This window comes from Vicia villosa, unplaced genomic scaffold (assembly GCF_029867415.1).
Source record: "Vicia villosa cultivar HV-30 ecotype Madison, WI unplaced genomic scaffold, Vvil1.0 ctg.000664F_1_1, whole genome shotgun sequence".
NCBI classification, from domain to species: Eukaryota; Viridiplantae; Streptophyta; class Magnoliopsida; order Fabales; family Fabaceae; genus Vicia; species Vicia villosa.
The window spans coordinates 199,288-224,053 of record NW_026705296.1 but is presented as its reverse complement, the minus strand read 5'-3'; the positions used below and the strand labels follow the sequence as shown (position 1 = coordinate 224,053).

General features: G+C 31.9%; 1 protein-coding gene across 1 annotated transcript; it reads left to right on the top strand.

Annotated features, from left to right (window-relative positions):
• Positions 1-1,459: 1,459 nt before the first annotated feature.
• Positions 1,460-2,590, top strand: LOC131630265 (transcription factor MYB14-like). The gene is made up of 3 exons (XM_058901058.1): positions 1,460-1,654; positions 1,745-1,874; positions 2,066-2,590. Exons 1-3 carry the CDS (start codon positions 1,522-1,524, stop codon positions 2,550-2,552), a joined length of 750 nt encoding a protein of 249 aa, XP_058757041.1. The 5' UTR covers positions 1,460-1,521; the 3' UTR covers positions 2,553-2,590.
• Positions 2,591-24,766: the final 22,176 nt, after the last annotated feature.

The window sequence follows — 24,766 nt, the reverse complement described above, 5'->3', positions numbered from 1 at the left end:
ATTTAAAAAATGATCTTATTGGGGATCGAACTAGTAACCAGTGTACACATTACCCGTAGTAACCAGTGTACACATTACCCGTCGATTTAGCATTAACCGAGAGATTAAATGGCACACTTTTAATGATGTTTTTCGTTATCTTGTCAGTGTAATCGAGGTAAAAGTCATTTTGCATTCGAGATAAGATGTCTTATTTAGAGTAGTGTGTGAATCTTTAATTCTTAACAAAGACCACATATAAAGTCTTAAGATCAACAAAAGATTCAATTTTACTCACCGTCTCTTTTAAATTGTCAATTTAATAATTAAGGTTCTCAAATACCTGTTAAATCCAATCTTTATAAACTAATTTGAGAGCTTTTAGTTTTTCCAGAAAAAAAAAAGTAAAAGATTTTCACTCGTGGATCTTCGAACCAATCTAGGTCGAATGCACTAACTCAGGAAAACTACTGTGAGATAAACAATAATAATTATTGAATCTAAAAAACTTATGACCCGTACGTGATTTGCATACTTAAGAATCACACGCCACTTTATTTCCCTACAAAGCATTGGAACACCCCGCCCCCAATGATCTATCCACCCGCTAGAAACTAGCTGCTCCACTATTGAGTTGGAACCTACTAAACTTCCTACTTAAAAGAGGTAAGTTAACAAGATCTATCCTGAATATAAAATTAGAGAACTCCTAATTATATCCATTACTATAGGTATATAAGGATCTCTAATTTCTAAAGTTTCTTTCCAAGAAAAAATAGAATTAATCATACAAAAGACACTAGATATTTTTTTTTGATAAACAATGATATTATAGAACTGAGTACAAACTGTACTCAAAACAGTTACAATATGGGAGTGGGACTACAAATCATTCCACAAATCTCTCTTAAAATATAGGAAGCACTTAAAATAAACATTGACTACATAGCACAAAGTGTTAGTAGCCCCCCACTCCAAAGAAAAACCTAAGAAACTAGGACTAGAAAAAGAGAACATGAATCTACATATAAGGACAAAAACTCCATAAACAGAAAATATTGCCCACAAAATATGAACATGAAAAGTGGAGATTTTATGGTTTCTCATATTGCCACAATTTCTTTACCGAGTAAAAAAGGAAAAACATTTTATGGTTTTTATAATTAAATTAATTATATAATACAAGTTTAGACTGTACATTTATCATGAGATATTAGGTATTCCTTAATCAGCTTATAAAATAAAATAAAAAAACTCCTAAAACTGTACAAAAAAACAAAATATTAAGATACCGTGAAACACGTAACTAGTTTTGAGCACATGTTATTTTTGAAGTGGATATTCTAAACGTGTGGTTGTTATAACATAACAAAATCAACTAGTAGACATATCACATGTATGTTCACACTTCACAGTATACTTATCAGTCTCTCCTTCAATTATATAATCACTTTATTTATCTTCTAGTTAAACTATATAAGACACAATACCCAACCACACACTCATACGTGGAATCAATTGTAGTAGTGGTAGTTAGAGAAGATGGGGAGAAGCCCTTGTTGTGACAAAACTGGATTGAGAAAAGGTTCGTGGACTCCTGAGGAAGACAACAAGTTAATCGCTTATGTAACTAGATATGGCTCCTGGAATTGGCGACAACTACCTAAATTTGCAGGTATATATAAATAGTTATTTTATTCATGTGTGTATGTAGGTTGGTTTTCTTCTTAAAATAGTATGTGTTATTTTGGAATAATGTTTTCAGGTCTTGAAAGGTGTGGAAAGAGTTGTAGATTAAGGTGGTTGAACTATCTAAGACCAGATATCAAAAGAGGAAACTTTACTCAACAAGAAGAAGATACTATTATCAAACTTCATGAAAAACTGGGTAATAGGTATTGTCTATGATAGAATCTAACCCTTTTATACAAATGAACCCTAGACTTTTTGAAACCATTGGAAATCATCTATATATCATAATTCCACCTATTAATATTTAAATTTTTAAGATAGTTCATTTATTTTCAGTAATATAGTATTAGCCTATTAGGTCTTTTTATAATCATTATACAATTTTATTATACAGATGGATCGTGATTGCTGCAAATTTACCTGGAAGAACAGATAACGAGATAAAGAATCATTGGCACACAAACTTGAAAAAGCGTTTTATAAAAAATAAAAAGTCAGACACTAATAATAGAGCAGGAAACTCCAAAGAAACAAGTTCAGATAACCCTACAATGGAAGAAGACAATAAACATGAAGGAGTGTTTGAGAATAGTTGTGGTGGTCCCAATTCTTCAAGTCCATCATCTTCAATCCCATCTTCAAGTGGAACAATGGATACTCCAACAAGTACGGAAATATCATATGAAAATTATGTTCTTGATGAGCTTCCTTTAATGGACGCATACATGGATGTTTTGAATGATAATTTCTGGACAGAACCATATATGATAGACAATTCATATGTCCCTCCAAGTGAAGATGCTACATTATTACCTGTCTGGTGTGAACATGAATACTTCGGTTCTATGTACGATGAACAACTTTGGAGCCATGGAGAATAAATAGTTGCGTTAATGTGTGGGTTTACTTTTTATGGAAATGCCGTACAGATAATAATAGCATCATTTGACTACTACTTTTTATGTTTTTCTTTTGTCATGTTGTGGTTTTTTTTTTTTGGACAAATTGTCATGTTGTGGTTTAAACTTTAAACTAACTATTTTGCTTTTGTTAACCTTGTCATGTCAATGTCAATCTCTCTCTATATCATCTAATTAAATATTTATTGTGGTCGTATTTATAAATAACTTTTTTTTAAATACATTAAATAATTAATTGACAATATCTTAATCCATTCCGTAATACTCTTAGGTATATTGGCGAAATTTTATTTTTGCCCCTCTCTTCCGAAGGTATATATTCAAAAGTACCTTTTTTATTTAAGATTAAATTGTTCCGTAGATGCATTTAAGAAATTTTTTTAACGTTGTTTATACGGTTTCGTAGATGCATTTACGGAACAAAACAACATTAAATAAAAAAAGTGCTTCCGAAGATACACCTCCAAAAATTGAAGATATTTTTGGAAACGCACATGACACAACTTTATATCGTGGACTAGATCAACTAAAATATTTGACAATTCTACACACGTAATACACTGAGACTTGCCAATGATTAATAGTCTTCAGCTGACAATATATATATATATATATATATATATATATATATATATATATATATATATATATATATTAGAACATAGTTTGGTTCAATATCCTTGTAATAGTTTTGATGATAACAAATACATAATTTTTAATAAGAATAAATATGCACTCTAATCGTATAAATCATATATACAAAAACATGATAAAAGTTCTGAAGCACTCAAAGAGGATACACAGCTATGACAATGATTTCTCAGAAGCAAAAGGCTGCATTGAGGGAAGTTTACAAGAACAAGAAGTTCTGAAGCTAAACGAAAAGTTTACAAGAACGAGAAGTTCTGAAGCTAAACGGGAAGTTTACAAGAACAAGAAGTCCGAAACGGAAAGTTTAAAAGAACAAGAAGTTCTGATGCCAAGACGCTTCACAAGCACCAATGAACAAAGCTGCAACTTATACTCTGATAAGAAGTTTCTGACTATTCTTTCAAGTAGATACAATACTCTGATGCTCAGAAGATCCTCTTTGCGTTAAAGTCATTATTACATGATCAATTAGTAATGGGTGAAACATTATTACTATGGACGAAATCTTTGTTTTTGGAAAGAGCCTTAAATCACATTATCAACCTTCCAAAACAAGAAAATGTCTCTCCAACGGATCTCTTAATTCAGTTTATATAAATTAGGCAAAGATGAAGAATGGAAGCAAGAACTCTCACGCACGGAAACACCTAGAGCGCTCAAAAAGTTTATTCATACATTTTATCTCTTATTCTATTGTTCTATAACTTTGTGTAAACATCACAATTGTGATGCAACTTTCTAAAAGCACTTTGTAAACAAACTAAGTTTTGTTTTGTAGTTGTTATTCCTTGAGTAAATCGGGTTGTGGTTTGATATCGATAAGACGTTGACGGTTGTCTTCGTGATTTGTAATCAAGTTTTGATTAGTGGATTAATACCGAGAGAGAGAGAGAGGCAAAATCACCTTGGTAGTATGGACTGAAGTAGTTTGAGTTCAAACAAACCAGTATAACCAAACGTGTCATTTTGCTTTATTTTTTTGAAAACTCAATTCAAATCCCCTTTCTTGTGTTTTTTCGTTTCTTATATATATATATATATATATATATATATATATATATATATATATAATGAATAAACATTATTAAAATTATTTTGACACTTCTAGACTCGTGTTATATGTATTCTATTAGGTTGCATAAATATAGGTATGTATGTTAATAAAACTAAATTAGTTATGTATGATATTGACAATATATTGTAGTTATTTTGTTACTTTGCATGTCTACCTTGACAAAAGTTGTCACTGAGGAATCATCCAGAGGCATCCACAACACGGGAGTCAAGGAAGAGGGTGTCTTCACTAACTCCTAAAAGATAGGTGTTCAAAAACTTCTCATAGTAAGAATTGAGCGATTAACACCACGAAAGGGGTCTAAACCCTAGGCTTAAATTGGTATCTATATATACCTTTTCCCCGAGGAGAATGGGATGGATTTAAAGTGATACACATTCTCCATAACTAAAAGAGCTCTATGTTTATTACAGTCTTAGCGCATACAATTGACTTAATCACCGGTCATCAACATGGTCTCTCACTTAACATGAGTTGGTCCTTTAAACTACCTCAAAACACCACGGTACAAGGCTACCCTCACCACAAAAATGTGTTATAATATACTAAAGCCTCTGAGTCTCCTTGCCCTTTCAGAGGGAACACATACACGTGTAATTTTTTTACAATACAGTGACGCTCATCGTGTGGCCCGGATTAAACTAACCTAGGTAACATCCCTTTTCAATCACCATCACCTTTTCCATCGTACCCTCAATTCCTACACCTAGCCATTTTCGACCATGGTCATCAAGAAAGCTCCATCCCTTAGGATACCATAACTGGACATTGGAAGACGATGTCCACAACATCAGACAGCGCCAACAGAAGGTCAAGGCCCCAGAAGATGTGGAACTGCTAGATCCCCCAACCACTTTCAAATGAAATATAGGGGGCGCCTGTTCCTGATGGTTTCAAACCCCCCCTCCTTGGCCTAGTTTGATGGATGCACCGATTCCTATGAGCACTTAGCCTCCATCAACATGCAGATGGTCATCATAGAAGCGCCAAACTCTCTGAAATTCAAGTTGCATTACTACAAAACGCATAAACAACAACGCCATGTTCGTCACAGTTCTTCCCTACACCGTAGTAACATCTTTAAACTAAGGCGCTCCCATATTATTTTTGTTTTTTTACTTAAAATTAATTATATATAACAGCGGTTGAAAAGCCAACCATGGTGAAATAATCAAGTGTTCATGGGTTCGAACCTCAACGCCATCATATAAATTATTCCATTAATGTTAAGGCGCGCCGTTTCTTTTTTATTTATTTTTAAATAAAAAACTTAAAGGGTTATAACTACGGTTGGTTTGTTCCACCGTTGTGATATATTTTGTTTGTTTTATTTTTAATTGTAAATTAAACTCTGGGACTTCTTTAGGAAATTTCACTATGAAAGTAATATATCATTACAGTTTCTGGTCTTTACCGTGGGGGTATCAGTATACACTACTAGATGAAACAATACACGATTTCAACCCTAAACCCTAACGTTCAATACTATGAAACAATACACAATTTCAACCTTAAACACCATTGTTCATCCTAGCTTGTCTCTTCAGTATCATTCTTCATTGTATATTTGTCATTTTCGTTATCATCGTCAAGGTTGACAAGACCATCACGATCGTGACATCAAGAAAGAATAGTACACCAACCAAGTTATCACCGTCGAGAAGGAAGACAACAACCACACCGTCGTTGTCGTAAGGAAGGAAGACAACACCAACACCAAAATCATTTACTTAGTCATCACATTTACAGTAAACTTCATTTTACATTATTGTGGTTGTTGTTGTTTATGTTTTGGTTGTTTTTTATGTTTTTGTTGTTCATGTTGTTGTTGTTTTTGAACGTAGATGTCAACCTTGTCGAGTTCTTCATTAGACATACAAACAAAAGAGTGTGGACCAAATGAAACTTAAACAAATGATACTCAATCAAAAAGATCACAAAGAGGTGTCACAATGATGCCCCAATTCACATCAGTCCCCAACTCATCAGGTCAAAAAACTCCGATTAAATTTAATTATTCTACATAGTAGTTGATTATGAATATTAATCTACTTTTAAGAGTTGTGAGGCGTTCCTTGGATGGAGAAAAGTAAGTATATTGATAGATGATTGGAAACAAGTGGATGAGAAAGTCAAAGAAAGTATATGGATAGAAGTTAAGGTATTGCATAAGATAATTTTTATATATTACATATAACTACCTATAATTTCTAATACATTGATTTAAATGTAGTTGAATTTTGAGTTTACCGATAACCCAAAGTTGAAAAAAAAGTGGATCTCTTATGCTGGTACTCATTGGAGGGGATTAAAGTCATAGATCACGACTTACTACATTAGGAAGCCTAAGAGCGGTCTTGATCTTCCATGGAATAGATATAGTTTTATATAGAAGAAGCAATGAAAGAATTTTGCGATACGTCGTTCTGAGGAATTCAAGGTTAGTACTAATTTTATTTAACTGATAATGTTATGCTAATGAGTTAATAATCATCATATATATTTTTAACTATGTTACTAACAACTTAAAATCTAAGTAGGAAAACGTAACAAGGCAAAGAACATGTACCCCCATAGATTGTCTTGTGGGGGTTACAGGAAACTTGAGAAAAGAATCATGCTTCAAAAACAACCACAAACAAGAGATGGTCACATCCCATCCCCACCGTCAAGACATGAGAAATGGAAGAGGGCTCTATTAAGACCAAATGGAGAGTACACCTTTGAGGCGACAAGAGTAGTTCCTGAGAAAATTGCAAGTATGATTTGTTTTGCTTATGTTATTTTTTATTTAAATGTGTTGGTAACAATATACATGAGTTGCTCATGTTGTGTAGGATGAGTTGGTTAGGGCGACTGGTGAAGGTGCATTTGTTATAGAAGCACGACATGACATATTAGTAGAAGCTATCGAAACATATGAGCATGATGGACGTGTCCGTAGTATGGGAGAAGGTGTCGACTTAAGGTTATTCTTTAGGTCTAAAAAAAAGTACCGAAAGCTCGAAATTGAATGCACAAAAACAAAAGATTGGAAATTTTGAGAAGCAATTAGAGGAACAAAGGAGGATGTTAGACGAGGAGAGGGAAAAAAGGGAGAAAGATATGGAAAAGTTTCAAGAGTTATATTCGGTATGTGCTTTACTTGAGATTTTAGTGTTGTATCGAAAATGTATGATATAAATTGTGCTTATTTTTGTTCTAATTGAATATTATTATGTAGAAAATTAAGTGAAAAACTTGAACAACGTACAAATGAAGATCAATGTTATGTTGTTGGTGATGATGATCATGATCATGATCAAACTCCAAGTAGAAGTGTTGTACGCCGTGCTTCTACTAAAGGAAGTAATTGTTAAGCTCCTCCCCCCTCCAGCTAACCGCAATGAGTTATTGGATCCTAACTCAGATGAAATCACCATGTTATATACGACTATTACGGTGATAAATGTTTCGCAACCTCTCCTGCTAGAAAATTTTCCATATGTGGAGTTATTCTATTAAAGTTTGGACGATGTAAGGGATTTTCTCGGTGGATATAAGTGGCTGGATGTAGGGATATTGCAAGTTTGGTGCACGTAAGTATATAGTTGAATATACGTGTCATTATATAACACATTTTTGTATTTCCTCAATTAATTTATTCATTTTCTTTAACCATTTAGGTACATTTACCGTGTTTGTATAGAGTTAAATAAATCCAGTATTTATGGAATCTTGGATCCTCTTTTTATTCGATGCGCGTTTAATCAACCGAGAGACATTCGAGATTACTTGAAAAAACAGTTAAATGAGGGAGGAAAAGAATGTCACTTCGCATCATTTCTCTATTCGTATGTATTTTTTTAATTGATGTTTATGTATTCTATATTTAGTTTTTTTTAGCAAATACTAATAATATTTATGCTCATGTTTGTTCATTGGTCATTGACAATTGATCATAATATCATTTAGGATGAATACGATAATTGCACTTTGTTCCTTGCATGATCCACTCGACAAGAAAATGAAAGAGATTATCAATTCGTAAGTGTTTGTTACATTCATTTTATTTGATATCGTAAGTAGTTTAGCATGTAATATGTTTAATTAATATTCAATGTACAGTGTTTTGGAGCCAGTGAGTATGATTAATAATGTTAGAAGAAAGTCCTCATGGATCTTTCCTAAAGTAAGTGGCCCAATTACCCGTTTCTTTCATTTACATTCATGTATGGTTATATTCACATGTGGTTACATTCATTTGTAGACGAGGATAGAACTCGAGAAATACGAGGATGGGTATTATGTCTGAAACACGTGTTAAACATTATCCTTACCGGCATTGTTGATTCATGGAATAAGGTATATATGTCATAATATGTTTACAAATATTAATATATAAATTGACTATTGAATTATTATCATGCATGACATTCACTTTTGTGCTCTTTCATATGTAGTTGTTTAACGACGAAACCCATTCCCCATTGAGGACTTGGTCGATCTTCGTAAGCGTTGGGCGTATATCCACAATATGCTTAAGGGTCCTGATATTTGATTTCTTGAGATGTGATAATGACTTATTTATGATGATGTGAATATTACTTTGACTTAAACATATTGTGTTTGATGTAAATATTAATTTTAGCCTTTGAAGCACAATGTTAGCTGTTTTTTATGTTCTTTATGCATGGTTAACAAATATACAGGTTGTTGTGAATTATCGAATATGGTTATAATAGTTGGGAAGATTTGAGAAGCAGAGAATTTCATATTTAAAACAGAGGAAGTTTTGACAGCGGTTATAAAACCTAACCGTGATTGTATATTAAACGGTGACCATAATAATATAAATTACAAAATGTTAATGCTGAGAATCGAACCTGGGACCTTTAGTTATATCACAACAGTTGGGTCAACGAACCGTTGTGATATGGCGCATGCTTTCTAGAATACAACAACGGTCAAAGGACCGTGATTGTAAGTACCGTATATACAACAACAAGCTACATAACAATGCATGGTTCCGCGTGGTTATATATCTTTCCCAACCGTTGTTAAATGAGTTTTCCGCAGTAGTGTTATTATTTTTCACTTTTAAAGATTCCGCCCTTAGATGGTACATGAATGTTCATCGTGCTTCCGTTAATAACTATCAAGAATTGATAAGGAAGCTAGTACACCAACTTTACGTCAGTCGCCACAAGAAGATGTCCACTACTAATTTGTTTAACATTTTCCAAGGTCCATCAGAATCATTGAGGGACTACCTCCCCCTCTTCAATATATAACTATCAAGGTCGTCCCTCCGAACTAACAAATGTTCGTGGGGGAATTCCAAAATGGCACTTAAACGAGTACCTCGCCCAAAATTTGACAGTCACGTTGACAGAATTGGTCATTAGGATGGAAGTCTAAATTGAAGGCGAGGAAAACAACGCCAAATAGAAAGCTCATGACGTTAAGAAGTGTGTCCCCAACGCTTAAAGTTGACACCCTCCTAGGAAAAACAATTACATCTCGCCCATAAAGGAGAAGTGTATGTTCAAAAGAGTAGGGAATATGACAAAAAGTTTCACGCTTCTGAATACTCGTCAAGAGCAGATCTGACGTGAGGTACTCCACCTGTATAACAGCCCTACACCGCCTGCTCTAAAGGCTAGAGTGATGGGACCTGAACCAGGTAGACAATGCAAATTCTATAGAGTCAAGGGACATCATACTGAGGACTGCTACCATCTCATGAAGGAAATAATAAAAGTTGATACAATCGGGCCACCCATTATTTATATTCACGCATCAAGCTTAATAATGTTGGGAATTATGGGTGTATTAGGAAAAACTCAAGTTCCACATTGATTAAAGATAGAGTTCAAGAAAAAATTATATAAAGTGACACTCCTCATCTTACATGTCAATTTTGTAAGAATGAACTAGACAAAATCTAATATGGTTTGGACTTGGAATCTTTACAATTCTTATAAGACATAGATTCATAACCTCAATAGCTTCTTTACTTTTAGGGTTACAAACAATAATTTTTTGATACTTTAATATACATTATTATGAAAGAAAAATAAAAAATGTGGATCAAATTCATGATAGTACTATTAAGGACAACCATACCAAACATACTAATAATTTGTTATTTCAGAATCAAATGTGTTAGAAATGAAATTGACTAGAGGGTGTCAAGTCTTCACTCTTTAAGGATTAACCCTAATAAACATGGCAAAATACTTAAAAAGAAAGGATCTAACATTACACTTAACGTATGTTTGGATTGATGGTATACGATGGAATGAAGCGTAATGAAATGAAATATAGTTATGTTCCATCATTTGGTTAGATTAAAAAGTATGGAATGGAGCGGTAACGGATGGAATGCATTCCATCTTATTCCATCACTTTCCATCATTTTTTGTATCCTCCAATTTGGGCGGAATGATAAAATTACTCTATTCCATCATGATGTATCCAAATAATGGAATGACATATTTATTTCATTCTACTCAGTTCTATCTCTCTCCGCTCCGTTATTTTTTACGTATCCAAACATAACCTTAAAGAAAAATTCTTCTATTTTCAAGAAAGAATAATCTAAAATAAATCTATCAAAAAACTCTTTGAAAATTTTATCTAGAGCCTGAAGGCTAGTTCAAAGCATATGAGAACCATTACAATGGTTATAATCCCCTACAAAAAAACTGCAATTAGCCAGGTGAATTTCACCTCGCAAAAGCTAAAATCACCCTGCAACGCAACAATTGCAGGGTTGACCAAATACCCCGCAAAAACGTTAGTCGCAACTTGTTACAAGGTGATTATCACTTCGCAACTTTGCCATGACTATCACTTCGCAACTTTGCCAGGTGAATTTCACCTCGCAACACCTGTCCCAGAGTTGAGCAGAATACAACACGCACGTCAGAGCAGAGCAGAGCACGATGTTCAAAAAATAAAAAGAAAGTTGCGAGGTGAATTTCACCTGGCAAATTTTAAATAGACAGAAAGTTGCTGAGTGAGTTTCACCTGGCAAAGTTTTAATATTTATAATAATATAATATATATTAATATATATATATATATCATATTTATTATAATATATTTCTGTTTTATAAAAATAGTAAACTAAAATCTATAATATTATTTATTTATTTATGAAAAAACGAAAAGAAAAAAAAAACTGTATACGTAATTCTAAAAATTTCACATACTAAAAAATTTTACCTACAGATTTCTAACAATTTAACATACACCTATTCTAACATTTTAACATATTTATACACAAAATCATATAAATTTCATCAAAAAAATTTTAAAATATTATACACAAATCTAACCATCACTACTTACATGATACAAACTTCAATAAAAAATCCATAATTTAAACTAGTTCATACAACCCAATATAAAATAACAAACAATTTAATTCATATGTGTACCTTAAATAACGGATTTGATGAAAAAACTAAAAAGAACTTTGAAACCAGCAAGTAATTTGAGTCTTGAATGTGTTGATTTGTGTTAAAAATGAAAGCTTTGAGAAATTTTGAGGGTTTTGAAATGTGGAACCATGGTTGGGAGAAAGAGAGAATGAATGAATGAATGAAATTTGTTGAATCTGGAATGTGAGAAAGGAAACTGAAGTTGTGGTGTTTAAAGAAAACTTGTGAGGTGAAAAACACCCCACAACTTTTAGAATCGTTGAGATTTGCTAGGTGATTTTCACCTCGCAATGTTTTGGTCAATCAAACGCCCACCTGCCACACTGTGCCATCAGTAATTGGCAGACATAATTTCTCTCCAATTTATTTAAAACATAGTTGCGGGGTGTTTTTTACCTAGCAACTTTGCGGGGTGTTTTTCACCTAGCAACTTCATTTTCAAAAACTTCAAATTGCGCCATCAGTAAATACTAAACATAATTCCCCCCCCCCCCCCCCCCCCCCCCCCCCATTTTTTTAAAATATAGTTGCGGGGTGTTTTTCACCTAGCAACTTTCTTTTAAAAAAATTCAAACTTTCCACCGTCTGTTGCGAGATGGAAAAATATTTATTTATTTGCAAGGTGAAATACATCCCGCAAGTGCATTAATTTGCGAGGTGACTAACACCTGGCAAACTCACCCTGCTAATATGATGTTTTCTCCATCATCATTTATATAGGAGGAATATATTTACTCCAAGAGTATGTTATTATAACTTACTCCATATCTTGACCACTAATTCTTATCAATCTAATGATTAAAAATAATAAGTAATATTAAATCTGGAGAGAAAAAACTATTACTTAGTATGTTTAACCATTAGATTGATAAGAATTAATGGCCAAGATGTGGAGTTAGTTATATTAACTTAATGTTGGAGTAAATATATTCTTCCTTTTATATATATATATATCAAGTGAGAGTATTTTATAATGAAAGATGAGAGGTACAAATATTAACTATTGGATTGATCAAGAGAGAGAATGTTAATGCATTAATGTGCCTATTAATGATGGAAGAGAGAAAAAAAAGATAGACACATAATCTCCACAATTTATTTTAAAATCTAATGATTTAGATTCATTCTCATGTTCTCACATAAAAATATCATTCTCATATGATACATCTTCATATATATATATATATATATATATATATATATATATATATATATATATATATATATATATATATATAGAGAGAGAGAGAGAGAGAGAGAGAGAGAGAGAGAGAGAGAGAGAGAGAGAGAGAGAGAGAGAGAGAGAGGAGAGTTATATTTACTCCAAGAGTAAGTTATTATAACTTACTCCAAATTAAGACCATTGATTATTCTCAATCTAGTGGTTAAAAATAATAAGTAATTAAATGTAGAGAGAGAAAACTATTACTTATTATTTTTAACAATTAGATTGAGAATAATCAATGGTCTAGATTTGGAGTAGGTTATAATAACTTACTCCTGGAGTAAATATAACCCTCCTCATATATATATATATATATATATATATATATATATATATATATATATATATATATATATATATATATATATATATATATATATATATATATATATGAGGAGGAATATTCTTACTCCAAGAGTAAATTATTAACATTTACTCTTCATTTTGAGCATTAATTCTTCTTAATTTATTGGTAAAAAATAATAAGTAATAGTTTTCTCTCTCCACATTTAATTATTAATTTTGTGATTATATATTAAGAACAAGAGAAATGCTAATCAGTGCCCTGAGGGAAATGGTTAACACTTTAAAATAGTAAATTTTATCTCGGTAATCTGCGTATTTATTGGCTTGAAAATTAAAATATTAAATTTCCTATAAAATATTTTCTTTTTTTAGAATGCTTAACCATTGCCCTGAGGACACAGGTTAGCAAGACCCTAATAACAATTATCGATTGAAATTAAATTAAAATAATTAAGAGTTAAATAATTTATTTTATTTTTTTATAATTTAATAACTTATTTTAATTTTATATTCTTAATTAATTTTTTCCTTGCAAGTAATAAATACGAAATATATGGATAGTCATTTTTTTTTGGATCAAATATGGATAGTCATTATTAAAACAAATAAAATTACATAAAATTTAAAATGCAATACAATACACTAAACATACAACACACCTAAAATGAAACACATGGAAAAAACTAGAGAGAAGAAAGTTGATTTTTTTTTGTGTACAAATCTAATGAAACTAGTCTCTATTTATAGAGAAAAAATAATGAATTTTGGTAAAAATAAAAAAAAATTATTATGAAATAATTGACCTCAAATGAGTATGATAAAATAAAAATATAAAAAATTACAACAATCAATAATATTTTGCCAAGTGTTTTTTGTGGCCCCCACTCTCTCTTTATTCAACATCTTGAATATATTCAAGACCAATTAATCCACCTCATTTTCAAGACTCCATTCAACGCTTCATTATACTCATTCAACTATTTAATAAATTATTCAATACATCATTATCATTGTAACTGGTCTAATCAAGTGAATAGCTCTTGTGCTATTTGTTTTGATTAATTCCATTACTTATAAAAAAAACTATCGACTCAATTAAATTAATTATATTTTTTTACATGTAATCAATCAAATAGTGTAAAAATGTAAAACTAAAATTAATTAAAAAAGGCTTACATGCATTCATTGTTATTAAGACAGTGTATTGACTGTTGAATAATATGTCACATTTCATAATCATGAAAAGACTACGCGCATGCTAAATACAACCCAATCCAAATGGTACCGAAAAACAACATGTGGAACTCGTAATATCAAACAAAATTAATTAACAATATATGCATATGTCACTCTCTCCAATTATTATCTCTTAATACAAACAACACAAGAACCTGAATTTAAGGATTGGTGGGCGTTCCCCTTGTTACCATATATTATTTGACCTTTGAAAGAAAAAAAAAATGATTGGTACTACGTAGGTCGTAAGACAAATTACCACTCCCATCTTATAGAGAATATGATGAGACTTTGTTGTGACAAAACTGGATTAATTGATACTACGTAGTAAGATAGACTACCACTGCCATAAGATCTTATGTTAGTATGTAAGGGTGACGTGTACGTTGAGAGACCTTAATAAATTTCTCACGTAAATTTTTTTTTTTTTAATGTTTAACATGTTGTGGGGGTTAAAACCCCAGCTATTTTCAAATTTTTTAATGAACAATACAGTTGTGGGGGTTTAAAACCCCCGCTATTTTCAAATTTTTTTATTGAACAATACAATGTTAGTATTTTTGTAGAGGTTAAAATCCCCCGCTATTTCAACAGGTTTTTCTATTCAATATTGATTTTTTCCTTTCTGAAAGCAAGTATATTATATATAAGAGTACTATATTCCAAACCAACTGCAACTTACTTTAAACAGAAAATAGGGTTTTTATAGAATTCGTAAAAATTACATTTGAAATGAGAAATATCTCCTACAAAAGAGCACTTCCAAGCTATTAACTTAATCAACCGAACTAAATCTTCTAAGTTGAAACAAGTACCGTTAAACTAAATGTCATTCCTGAGCTTCCATATACTCCAAACAATAGCCTACCAAACAACACATTCCTTCCCTTTCTTCACCCTCTTTTCCTTGTTAAAATTGACCCAACTAAGAAAGTTTATCCACAAAAATGTATCAACCCTTCTAGGTGATTATCCAATTCTCCGCTTTCTCCCAAACTAACTTAATCAAGTTACACCCAAAGAAGATATGGTTCAAACTTTCCTCTTCCTGAAAACTAAAATTACAAGAAAATTCGTGGGGGAGAATTAAGAATACCTCTCTTACGCAACTGATCCTTACTCGGAATACTATTATGGAAGCACCTTCACCCGAAAACTCTAACTCTAAAAGGAACCTGGACTTTCCAAAGAAGAAGAAAAACTTCAGGTTTTACCTCGTTGAACTCTACAGATACAATGTTAACTGCAAGTAAGTCGTATCCTGATCTAATAGTGTAACCATTAAATTGATCTGACATCCACACAACTCTGTTTGAGTCATCAATTTCCGGACCTGCAACCGGTAAAAATTCCAAGAAAAGATTCAACATGTTCAGCAAAGGACCTTGTAAGGGAAATTGAATTCGGAAATTTCCCCACTGCCAAACATTGTTAATCAACCTTCCTATTTGATCCACCGTCGCCTTCTTGTCCAAACTAAATTCGGAATCGGTTTTCCACATCCAATTATGAGGGAAATATTACCTGCAAAAACAAAAAAAAGTATCACCATTCCTTTTGTCTATATTGATTAAATCCTTCCACCATGAAGAAGCGTGGCACCTGCTATTGCTCTCTATTCCTAATAGAATGATATTATTAACGTTTCCGTAACGAGCTTTCAAAATCTCCAACCACAAAGACTTTTTCCCCTCAAGGATCTGCCACTTCCACTTTTGAAGTAGAGCTAAGTTGAATTCCTCAAAACTTCTCACCCCTAAACCTCCAAAGCGAAAGGGTGTACAAATTTGGCTCTACCCAATCCAATGGATGTGTCGTTTCTCCTCCGAACCACCCCGAAGAAACCTATTTTGAATTCTATTTGTTTCCCTCCATATCTTCAACGGAGCTTTGTAAAAAAGATAAAGTGGATATAGACAAACTAAAAATGACATATTTAATAAGAGTAATCCTATCGTCGAAGGATAACATTATACTTTTCCTACTTGCAAGTCTCAATTAGAATTTATTCAACAACTGCTTCCACATACTGATTTTCCTCAGATTAGAACCAATTGGAATCCAAAAAACTAAAAGGCTTTATCTTTGATCCTACAAAACAAAAAATTGGAAGCAACCTCCAAAAGATGAATACTAACATTAACTCTTATGACTATACTTTTATGAAAATTGACGCCTAATCTAGAAACCAGCTCAAAACCTCTAAGGATTGCATTGATAGCCCAAATAATCTTCCAGCTCCCTGCCCCTATAATCAGAGTATTGTCCATAAATTGAAGTAAATCAAATTTACATATGTCCATAAAATTAAAACCTGTGAATTCTCCCAAAACAGTAGCCTTCCTCATTATACTCGCCAAATCTTCTCCAATGATCACAAAGAGGAATGGAGATAGAGGAACTTTCTGCCTCAAACTCCGTTCAACCTCAAAATCCATTGAAGGGCTCCCATTCACCAACACCGACAAGGAAAAAATTGTAGCTTCCATCCATTTCATTCAGGTTCTGCCAAAGCCCATGCTATTCAACATGTATTTAAGGAAATCCCAACTCATCTTATTGCACGCTTTTTCAAAATCAACCTTAAAAAGCAAACACTCCTTCTTAGCTCTTGTTGCATAATCCACCACCTCGTTATCAACAAAAACACTTCCCAAGAATTGTCTTCCATGAACAAAAGCTTATTGATTTATCGAATCAACGATCCCAACTCTCTTTTTAATCTAGATGCAAGTTTAGACAAATTTTTGTAGAGACACCCTACTAAAAAAAATCGGCCTATAATCGTCGAGACTAGGAGGATTCTTGATCTTCAGAATTAAATTTAAAAAAGATGAAGTTATTGCCCATAGATAACTTAGTTTTGCCATGGAAGTCCTTTATGAATATGGTGAAACCCTCTCGTATGAAATGCCAGACTTTTAGACCCATCATAACCCAAAACTACTTCTTTTATTTCAAGATCAGAAAAAGAATCTTCCAATAAAAGATAATCCTCTGTAGACAAAGAACTAAATTCAATCCCATCTAAAAGCGGTCGATTGAAGTCCGGTTCATTAAACTTTTCCCTAAAATTCCTTCAGATCTCCTCCTTCACATCAACAACTGAATCTAATAAGCCTCTGCCAATAACCAGAGAACAGATAAATTTTCTCATATTCCCCCCCACATAAAATTGTGGTAAGACCTACTTCTCACATAGCCTTTAATATTCCATTTCAATCCCGACTTCTGAATAAGCATGTTCTCTTCCATAGCTAAATTTTTTCACATCAAACTAGTTCCCAAACTCCTACTAACTACCAGCTCCTCCACCAGATCCTCTTTGCAACTAACAAGAAAAACATCAATTACAATCAACTTCTTTTTGTTCTCCTCAACCTTAAGGTTAAAACAACAAACACTTATAGACTACACCTCTTAAGACTTTCTTTGAGCGTCTTAAGTATATCTTTTATTACAAAGTCACTTCTTCCTTCCACAACAAAGCTCTTCCACTCTTTCTCAACGAAAGAAATCAAGTCTTTATTATCAAACCAACAATCGTTAACTTTGAAGAGTTTGGGACTCCAATCAGAATTATTGATCGTTATCCATTTAGGACGGTGATCGAAAATATCCCTATTGCCAATCAATTGACCAACAATGCCCCACTTGTCAATCAACACTCCAGATAACAAAAAATGGTCTAATCTTCTCATTGATTTCACTTCTCCATTGTACCAACTGAAACTGTTACCAAGGCAAATCAATAAGATCCAATTCCTCTATGAACTCGTTAAACTCGCGCAGCAAACCTATTGACATTATGACTACCTCTCCTATCCAAAGAATAAGAAACAAAGTTGAAATTTTTTCAAACGCACCATTTTCCAAGTAGTTACCCTTCCATTTGAATTTCAGCCCAAGAAAACCTCCCCCTTGAAAGACAAAATTCATATTTTTAAATATTAATTTTTTTTCTCCATCTCACGATTCTTTTTTTCTTTTTGTATAATTATTTAATACAATTAAATTATATGATTAGTGTCCATTTTACAATTAAGTAAATCATTTTAAATTTTACATTTGAATCTAAATACATTTTATATCACACCAAATAATTTTTTTATCTCACGGGTCATAATCAACACAATATCTAGTTTATTTTAACCAACAATTACCTTTATTTGACAGACAATTTTTATTTTCAAATGTTAAAATTTCATTTTGTTTCTCCATTTCATGGGTCCTTTTTTATATAATTATTTAATACAATTCAGTTTATATTATCATTATCATTATTCATTTAGAATTAAATCACTCATTTCTAATTTATATGTATCTAAATACATTTTATACAGTATCAAAAAATTTATCCGTGCGCGAGTACAAATATCTTACTAATTTAACATAAAATGTGATAAAGTTTTTTTAAAAGGTTTTAGAATAATGAAAAATTAATTACAGTACTTTATTATAAAAAAATTCTAATCAATTAACGATTTTTTTATTTAAAAGCGCTCTCATTTTCTTACTTGTTACATTACTTCAAAAACGTCATTTTTTTAAATCTTAGTTAATTAATTTAAACCACACTTTAAAGCGCTTTAAAAGATAAATGAAGTATTGTTAAATTTCGAATCTATAGGGAATATTAAACTAAGTAAAGTAACTAAATTATCAACCAAGCGTTTAGACTCGAGTGGCAAACGAGTCTCTGCAAAGAACGATATTCGGAGAATACCATATTAAAAAAATATAGGATATTTTTCTATCCAGAGAGTATCAGTCAACCTATTTTTAATTCTAGCGGCAAAAAAATAAGATCCTATGGCATCTTAACCGAGTAAGGCCAAAGCTAGTTAGTTGTAGATATCGATGATGTTCCTTGTAAGTTATGAACACAACAACAAAAATATTGTTAGCGCAGATTCCGGAACACGTTTTAATTGTGAACGACATGTTACACTTGAGGGAGAAATCTAAACTTGTGGTCATTATTCTAATATAGTGTATATATAAGAGAATTTAGAAATTAGTATAAGTTTAAGGCTTAAATAGTTTTTCTAAGTCTTACTTTTTATGGAAATAATTTCTAAATGTTAAAATTATTTTTCTTTTAGTCCTTAAATTTAAAATGCATAGGAAAATGTTGAAAAACAAATTTCATGATCGGCTCAAATCAATTCAGAGTTCTTGTTTTAGTTTAAAAAATAGTCTAGATTCATTTTTTCTAAAATATAATTTTAATAATTAAAAATAACACATAAAAAAATACAATTGTATATTAATCAAATGAAACACCAAAACAACTCAAATTATTATTTATATTATAAATTATTTTTTAATAAATTTTGCGTTTTTAATATTTTTTAATTTTTAAATTTTTTTTGTCTAATTATAAATAATTCGGTCCCCTAAGACATGAGGTCCGGTGTTGTAGCGTTCCTTGCACTTGTGCAAGGTCGTGCCTGGAAAATTTGTATGAAATATATAGATTTTTTTGCGGATTTTAACTTTACGGACTAAAACCAAATGAAATTCAACATTTTAGGACATTATCAAAAAAAAATCAGAGAAAAAAACAAAAAACACGCTAATTTACAAGAACAAAAAAACTATTTAAACCTATGCTTAAATATCTATGTCATTCTCTTAATATATTGGATGTCACTCTCTAAAAGATTGACTCTAAATGAATCGCGAGATAAGTGGAGTTGAAAATATGTTAAATATGTCATTTTCTATGTTGTTTATGTTTATAAAGTTCAGGTTGGTCTTATTAATTCTTTTGCTCCATTTCTTCCAATCGAGAACTTGACTTTGTCTCTTATCTTATTTAGTTGGACCTTCTCCTCTAAGGTGATATCTGTTTTTTTGACAACTTTTGCAAAACATATTTTACTCTAAAGAGAACTTGTTTATGCACAAAGTAACTAATAACTCATATTGAGGTTTTTGTTCTATTTGTGGGAGTTTGATTGAGCAACTTCTCATTTATTTGTCACATGTGATTTAGTTTCGGATGTGTGGTATAAGATATTTAAGTGGTCATGCTGACAAGTAGTTCTCCCTAGTAATTTTAGCCATCTTTTTTAGTTTATTGATATGACTTAGAGTAACGGTTGATATGTTATGATTTTACATGCAGTTGTGTGATTTATTTGGATTTTTGAAATGATACTTTTTTCTTCTAGTTCATCAACAAAAGTGAAAGAAATAAATAATTTTTTTTTGTCTTGGAAGTGATTTCTTTGCAGATTTATGGTGATCTCATGTAATTTCTCTGATTGACTTTTAAACCACGCCATCTTCCTTGATCAACAGTGGAACGAGAGTTCGGTCTTCATTTTAGGATTGATTAGTGGTTGTGGTGTACGTCTCTTCAAAGTCTCTAATTTGTTGATGTTGATACTTGTTGTGTGAGATCTAACTTGTCCCTTGTTGAGTTTTAGTTTTGAGTTATTTGAGTTTGTTCTTTGATTTGATCTATTTTTGTCTTGTTTGTTGTTTGAATGTTTTTATTTTATCTTGTGTTATTTTTGTTTTAGTGACCCTAGTTAAGTACTTCTTGTACTTTATGATCTCATTAATTTATGTTGTGTTTGGATCTTTACTCCCATGAATTATTAATATATTGTTTATTTTCATTAAGAATATACCTCCACACTCATGCTAAAAATTGAAAAATGATTTTAAGATACCATCAATAAAAAACACTACAACGAAAAATGCCTTTTACTTTGGTTGAAAAAGAAATCTTTTCTCAGTTTCTCAGACGAGGAAACGAAGGAAGTAAGAGAGACAGAGAGGGAGAGAGACACACACACACGCACACATAGATTTGTTTAGGAAGTTCTTCAATCGGCCTAACTATGGGTATGCTTGCCCCCAATTCCTACTAGAATCGAGATAATGAAAAGTAATCTTTGAAAATTATGTTTACAAGAGAAAAAGTAGCAACCCAATCCTCCAAACCCTATGTTTTATGTTAATCATATCTTCTTCTCTTTCCTTGATATTGAGCTCTATCAAAAAATCCAATACTTCCAACTTGATCCTCCGATGACTGTTACTTCTTTGACAGAACCCCCGTTCTTCAAAGCTTTCACTCGGCTGAATCAAAATTGCAAACTATTGTGACCCAAGATTACCAAAATAATCCTCTGGCTACCGTTACTCCTTTTACAAAAGCATCTTTCTTCAATGCTTTAACTCGACTGAATCCAATTTGCGAAATCTTGTGAAAATTCCCCAAATCAATCCTTGATCTTGGAGAAAAACCCCAAATGGATTTATCTTGAAACCCCCCAAAGAATTTTTAATATAATTAATTACGATAAACCTAATTGGACCTTATCAAACTATCTCCTGATCACACAAAAAAATGATTATGTGTAGTTGTTGTATGTATGCAATGAGAGAGGATGATATGGTGAAAATATCTTTTTATATTTTTGGTTTCAATCAATTAGAAATGATACATGAATATGTATGTGTGTGTGTGTATATATATATGTGTGTGTGTGTGTGTGTGTGTGTGTGTGTGTGTGTGTAGAAGAATAAAATAGAAACAACAAAATTAAAAAATTATGAATTCGAACAATTTTAAGTCATAATGTATTGACTCATTCGCATAGGGAGTCAATATATACGAGGATGGAGTCTACTCATGCTTCCTGGTGTCATACCCCAAATTTTGACCCTAAGATCATATTTTATTTGCATTGGATTGAATAGAGTTTAATCATAACCATCTCATTCATCTCATCAAGAGATCCTCATGCATAAATTCATATCACTAACCTCAAAATATAAAAAGAGATGTGTTGTTTGTTTTCTTGTTTTCCAAGGTAGGTGTTGGGACAAGGAGCTCAAGTGATTGACTTAAATAGGGTGTGGTGTCTTCCAAGATTATTCAAGCTTCTAACATGCTCAAGTGATTTACCTTCACCAATATTCATGTTCAAATGTGCATCAATTCAAGAACAATATTCTCCAATTCATCTAATGCACCATGTTAGTGTTTTGACCAAGATCATTAGGATGCTGAATTTTTGGACAAAACATGATATAGTGGTTTGAAACATGATTCAAAATCCTTATATGCTCCTTAATAGCCCACTCATCTGTCTCAATTGGCTAAAGAAACTTAATCCATTGATATTGGAAGATTTAAAATTCATCTGATGAAAAGTCAACTACTTAAGGCTAAGGTTTGACTTTTGAGATTTGTGGTCAAATATGGACTTCTCAAGTCAAATATCATGAAAATATGGTGGATGGTTGAATTTGATCAAGTGAAATCACAAAATTGAGATAACTTACAAAAAGGGCAAAGATGAAGAAAGTGAAATTTTTCTAAGTGTCAAAACTCATGTTCTAGTAGCCTACTTTGCTAGCTTGTAACTTCTTCAAGTGAACATTTTTCATGCCCAAAGGATTTACAAAAATATGGCATTTCATACTTCAATATTGTAGAATGATATAATCAAAAACCTCATAAGGATTTGAAGTTATAGAGTGATCAAGTTGATGTGTTGAAGTTGTAAAAATGTCCAAACACTTAGAAATTTTTTCCGAGTGTCGAACAGTTATTTTTCCAATTTTGTTGGCCAGATTTCTCCATGATCCAAATTGATTCAATTCAAGTACTTAACATGAAAGTTGTAGATGATGATCTCATCTTTCCAAAGAGTTCAAGAGCATGAATTGCTTTTGCTTGAGCTAGAAGTTTCGAAGATATGAAGTTGGCATCTTTGAGTTGATTTTGAAGTAAATTCCCATGTCACAAACCACGCCATAACCTACGCAATATAAAAAAAAATTATATTACAGGTCTTATTGTTGCTTCTAATCTCAACAAAAATGAGCTTTACACAAATAATAAATGTATTACACATTTGATTTGAACTTTGTCTAAACGTATATGACATTATGGGATCATTTTTGCATAAAGCATCATTACCATTTTCATAAAGGTTGCTTTAATCACAAAGCTTAGTTTGTGAAAGAAGTTAAAATCTAATTATACTCCATCTTAAAACTTTGATCACATTTTACTGCTCTCAAATCTCTTCAGCACCCTAAAAAGTTTGGAGTTATGCCATAGAGGGAGAAAGGAGAGAGAAATCTTCAAACCAAATAAAGGGTCATGCTAACATGTGCCCTTAGGGCACATGTTAAGGATACTATAATTAGAAAAAGTTAAATGTAATTAAATGTAATTAAATATAATAAAATCATATTTAAAATTTCAACACATTGAATGCACGTGTTCGAAAAAAATATTTCTATAAATAGCTTATTAACTTGTGCCCTTGGGGCACATGTTAGCTTTTTCCATTATAATATCAACTTATTTCAATATTTTGAAACAAAAAAAAGAAAATACTCTCTCCTTTTTAAAATCTATCAGTTCCACTCTTTCTCTCTTAATAAATTTCAAACTCTCTCTCACCATAAAACAAAAACTAACATAAAAAACAGTAGAAAAAAAAAAGATCAACACAGGGGGAAAATGAAGAACAGAAGGCGGAATCTATGAAGGCCTGCGGCGATCGATAGTGGTCTGGCACGGCATCATCGAAAAATATCGCCAGAAGTAAAAAAAAATTATATGCACAGGTTTGTTTCTTCGCCTCATCACGAATCCTAAGTTAGATTTTGTAAAAAAAAAACTCAAAATTAGTTGATCTACAATTCAAATCTTATAATTCTAAACTCAAAAATCAAAACCAAAACACAGGTATCTCGAATATAAGGGTGGATTAGGTATCAGAAGAGGATTCTCAACCTTATGAAGCAAAGAAAACAAAAGATGACGACAGTTATGAATGTCGGCACGGTTGTTTTGGTTTTTCCAGTGGTGGCTAGCGACTCCGACACGGTTCAACTGAATTTTTGTTTTCTGGTGTTATTCTACTATTCTGATTTCGTATGTTTTTTGTCAATCCCAAAAGTCCTTGAGTCAGTAACAAATCAATGCTTAAATACTGCTTAGAAACCTTAGTGTTTTTGCTATGAAATTGGGCTGAGAAATCATTTTAATGAAATGTTAATCTGGCTGTGAAACCCAATCTGAAAATCCTTTTTTTAGTCCAAACTTTTTGGGTTTTTTGCTTGGAACTTGTGATGTTAATTGATTTTGGGCATGGATTGAATTGTATTATGAACTTGTTATTTTGACAAGTTTTGTTGGAAATGTTGGAACGAAAATAATGATTTGTTGAACCTTGGGTTTGGGTTAACAACTTGTGAATATTGACTT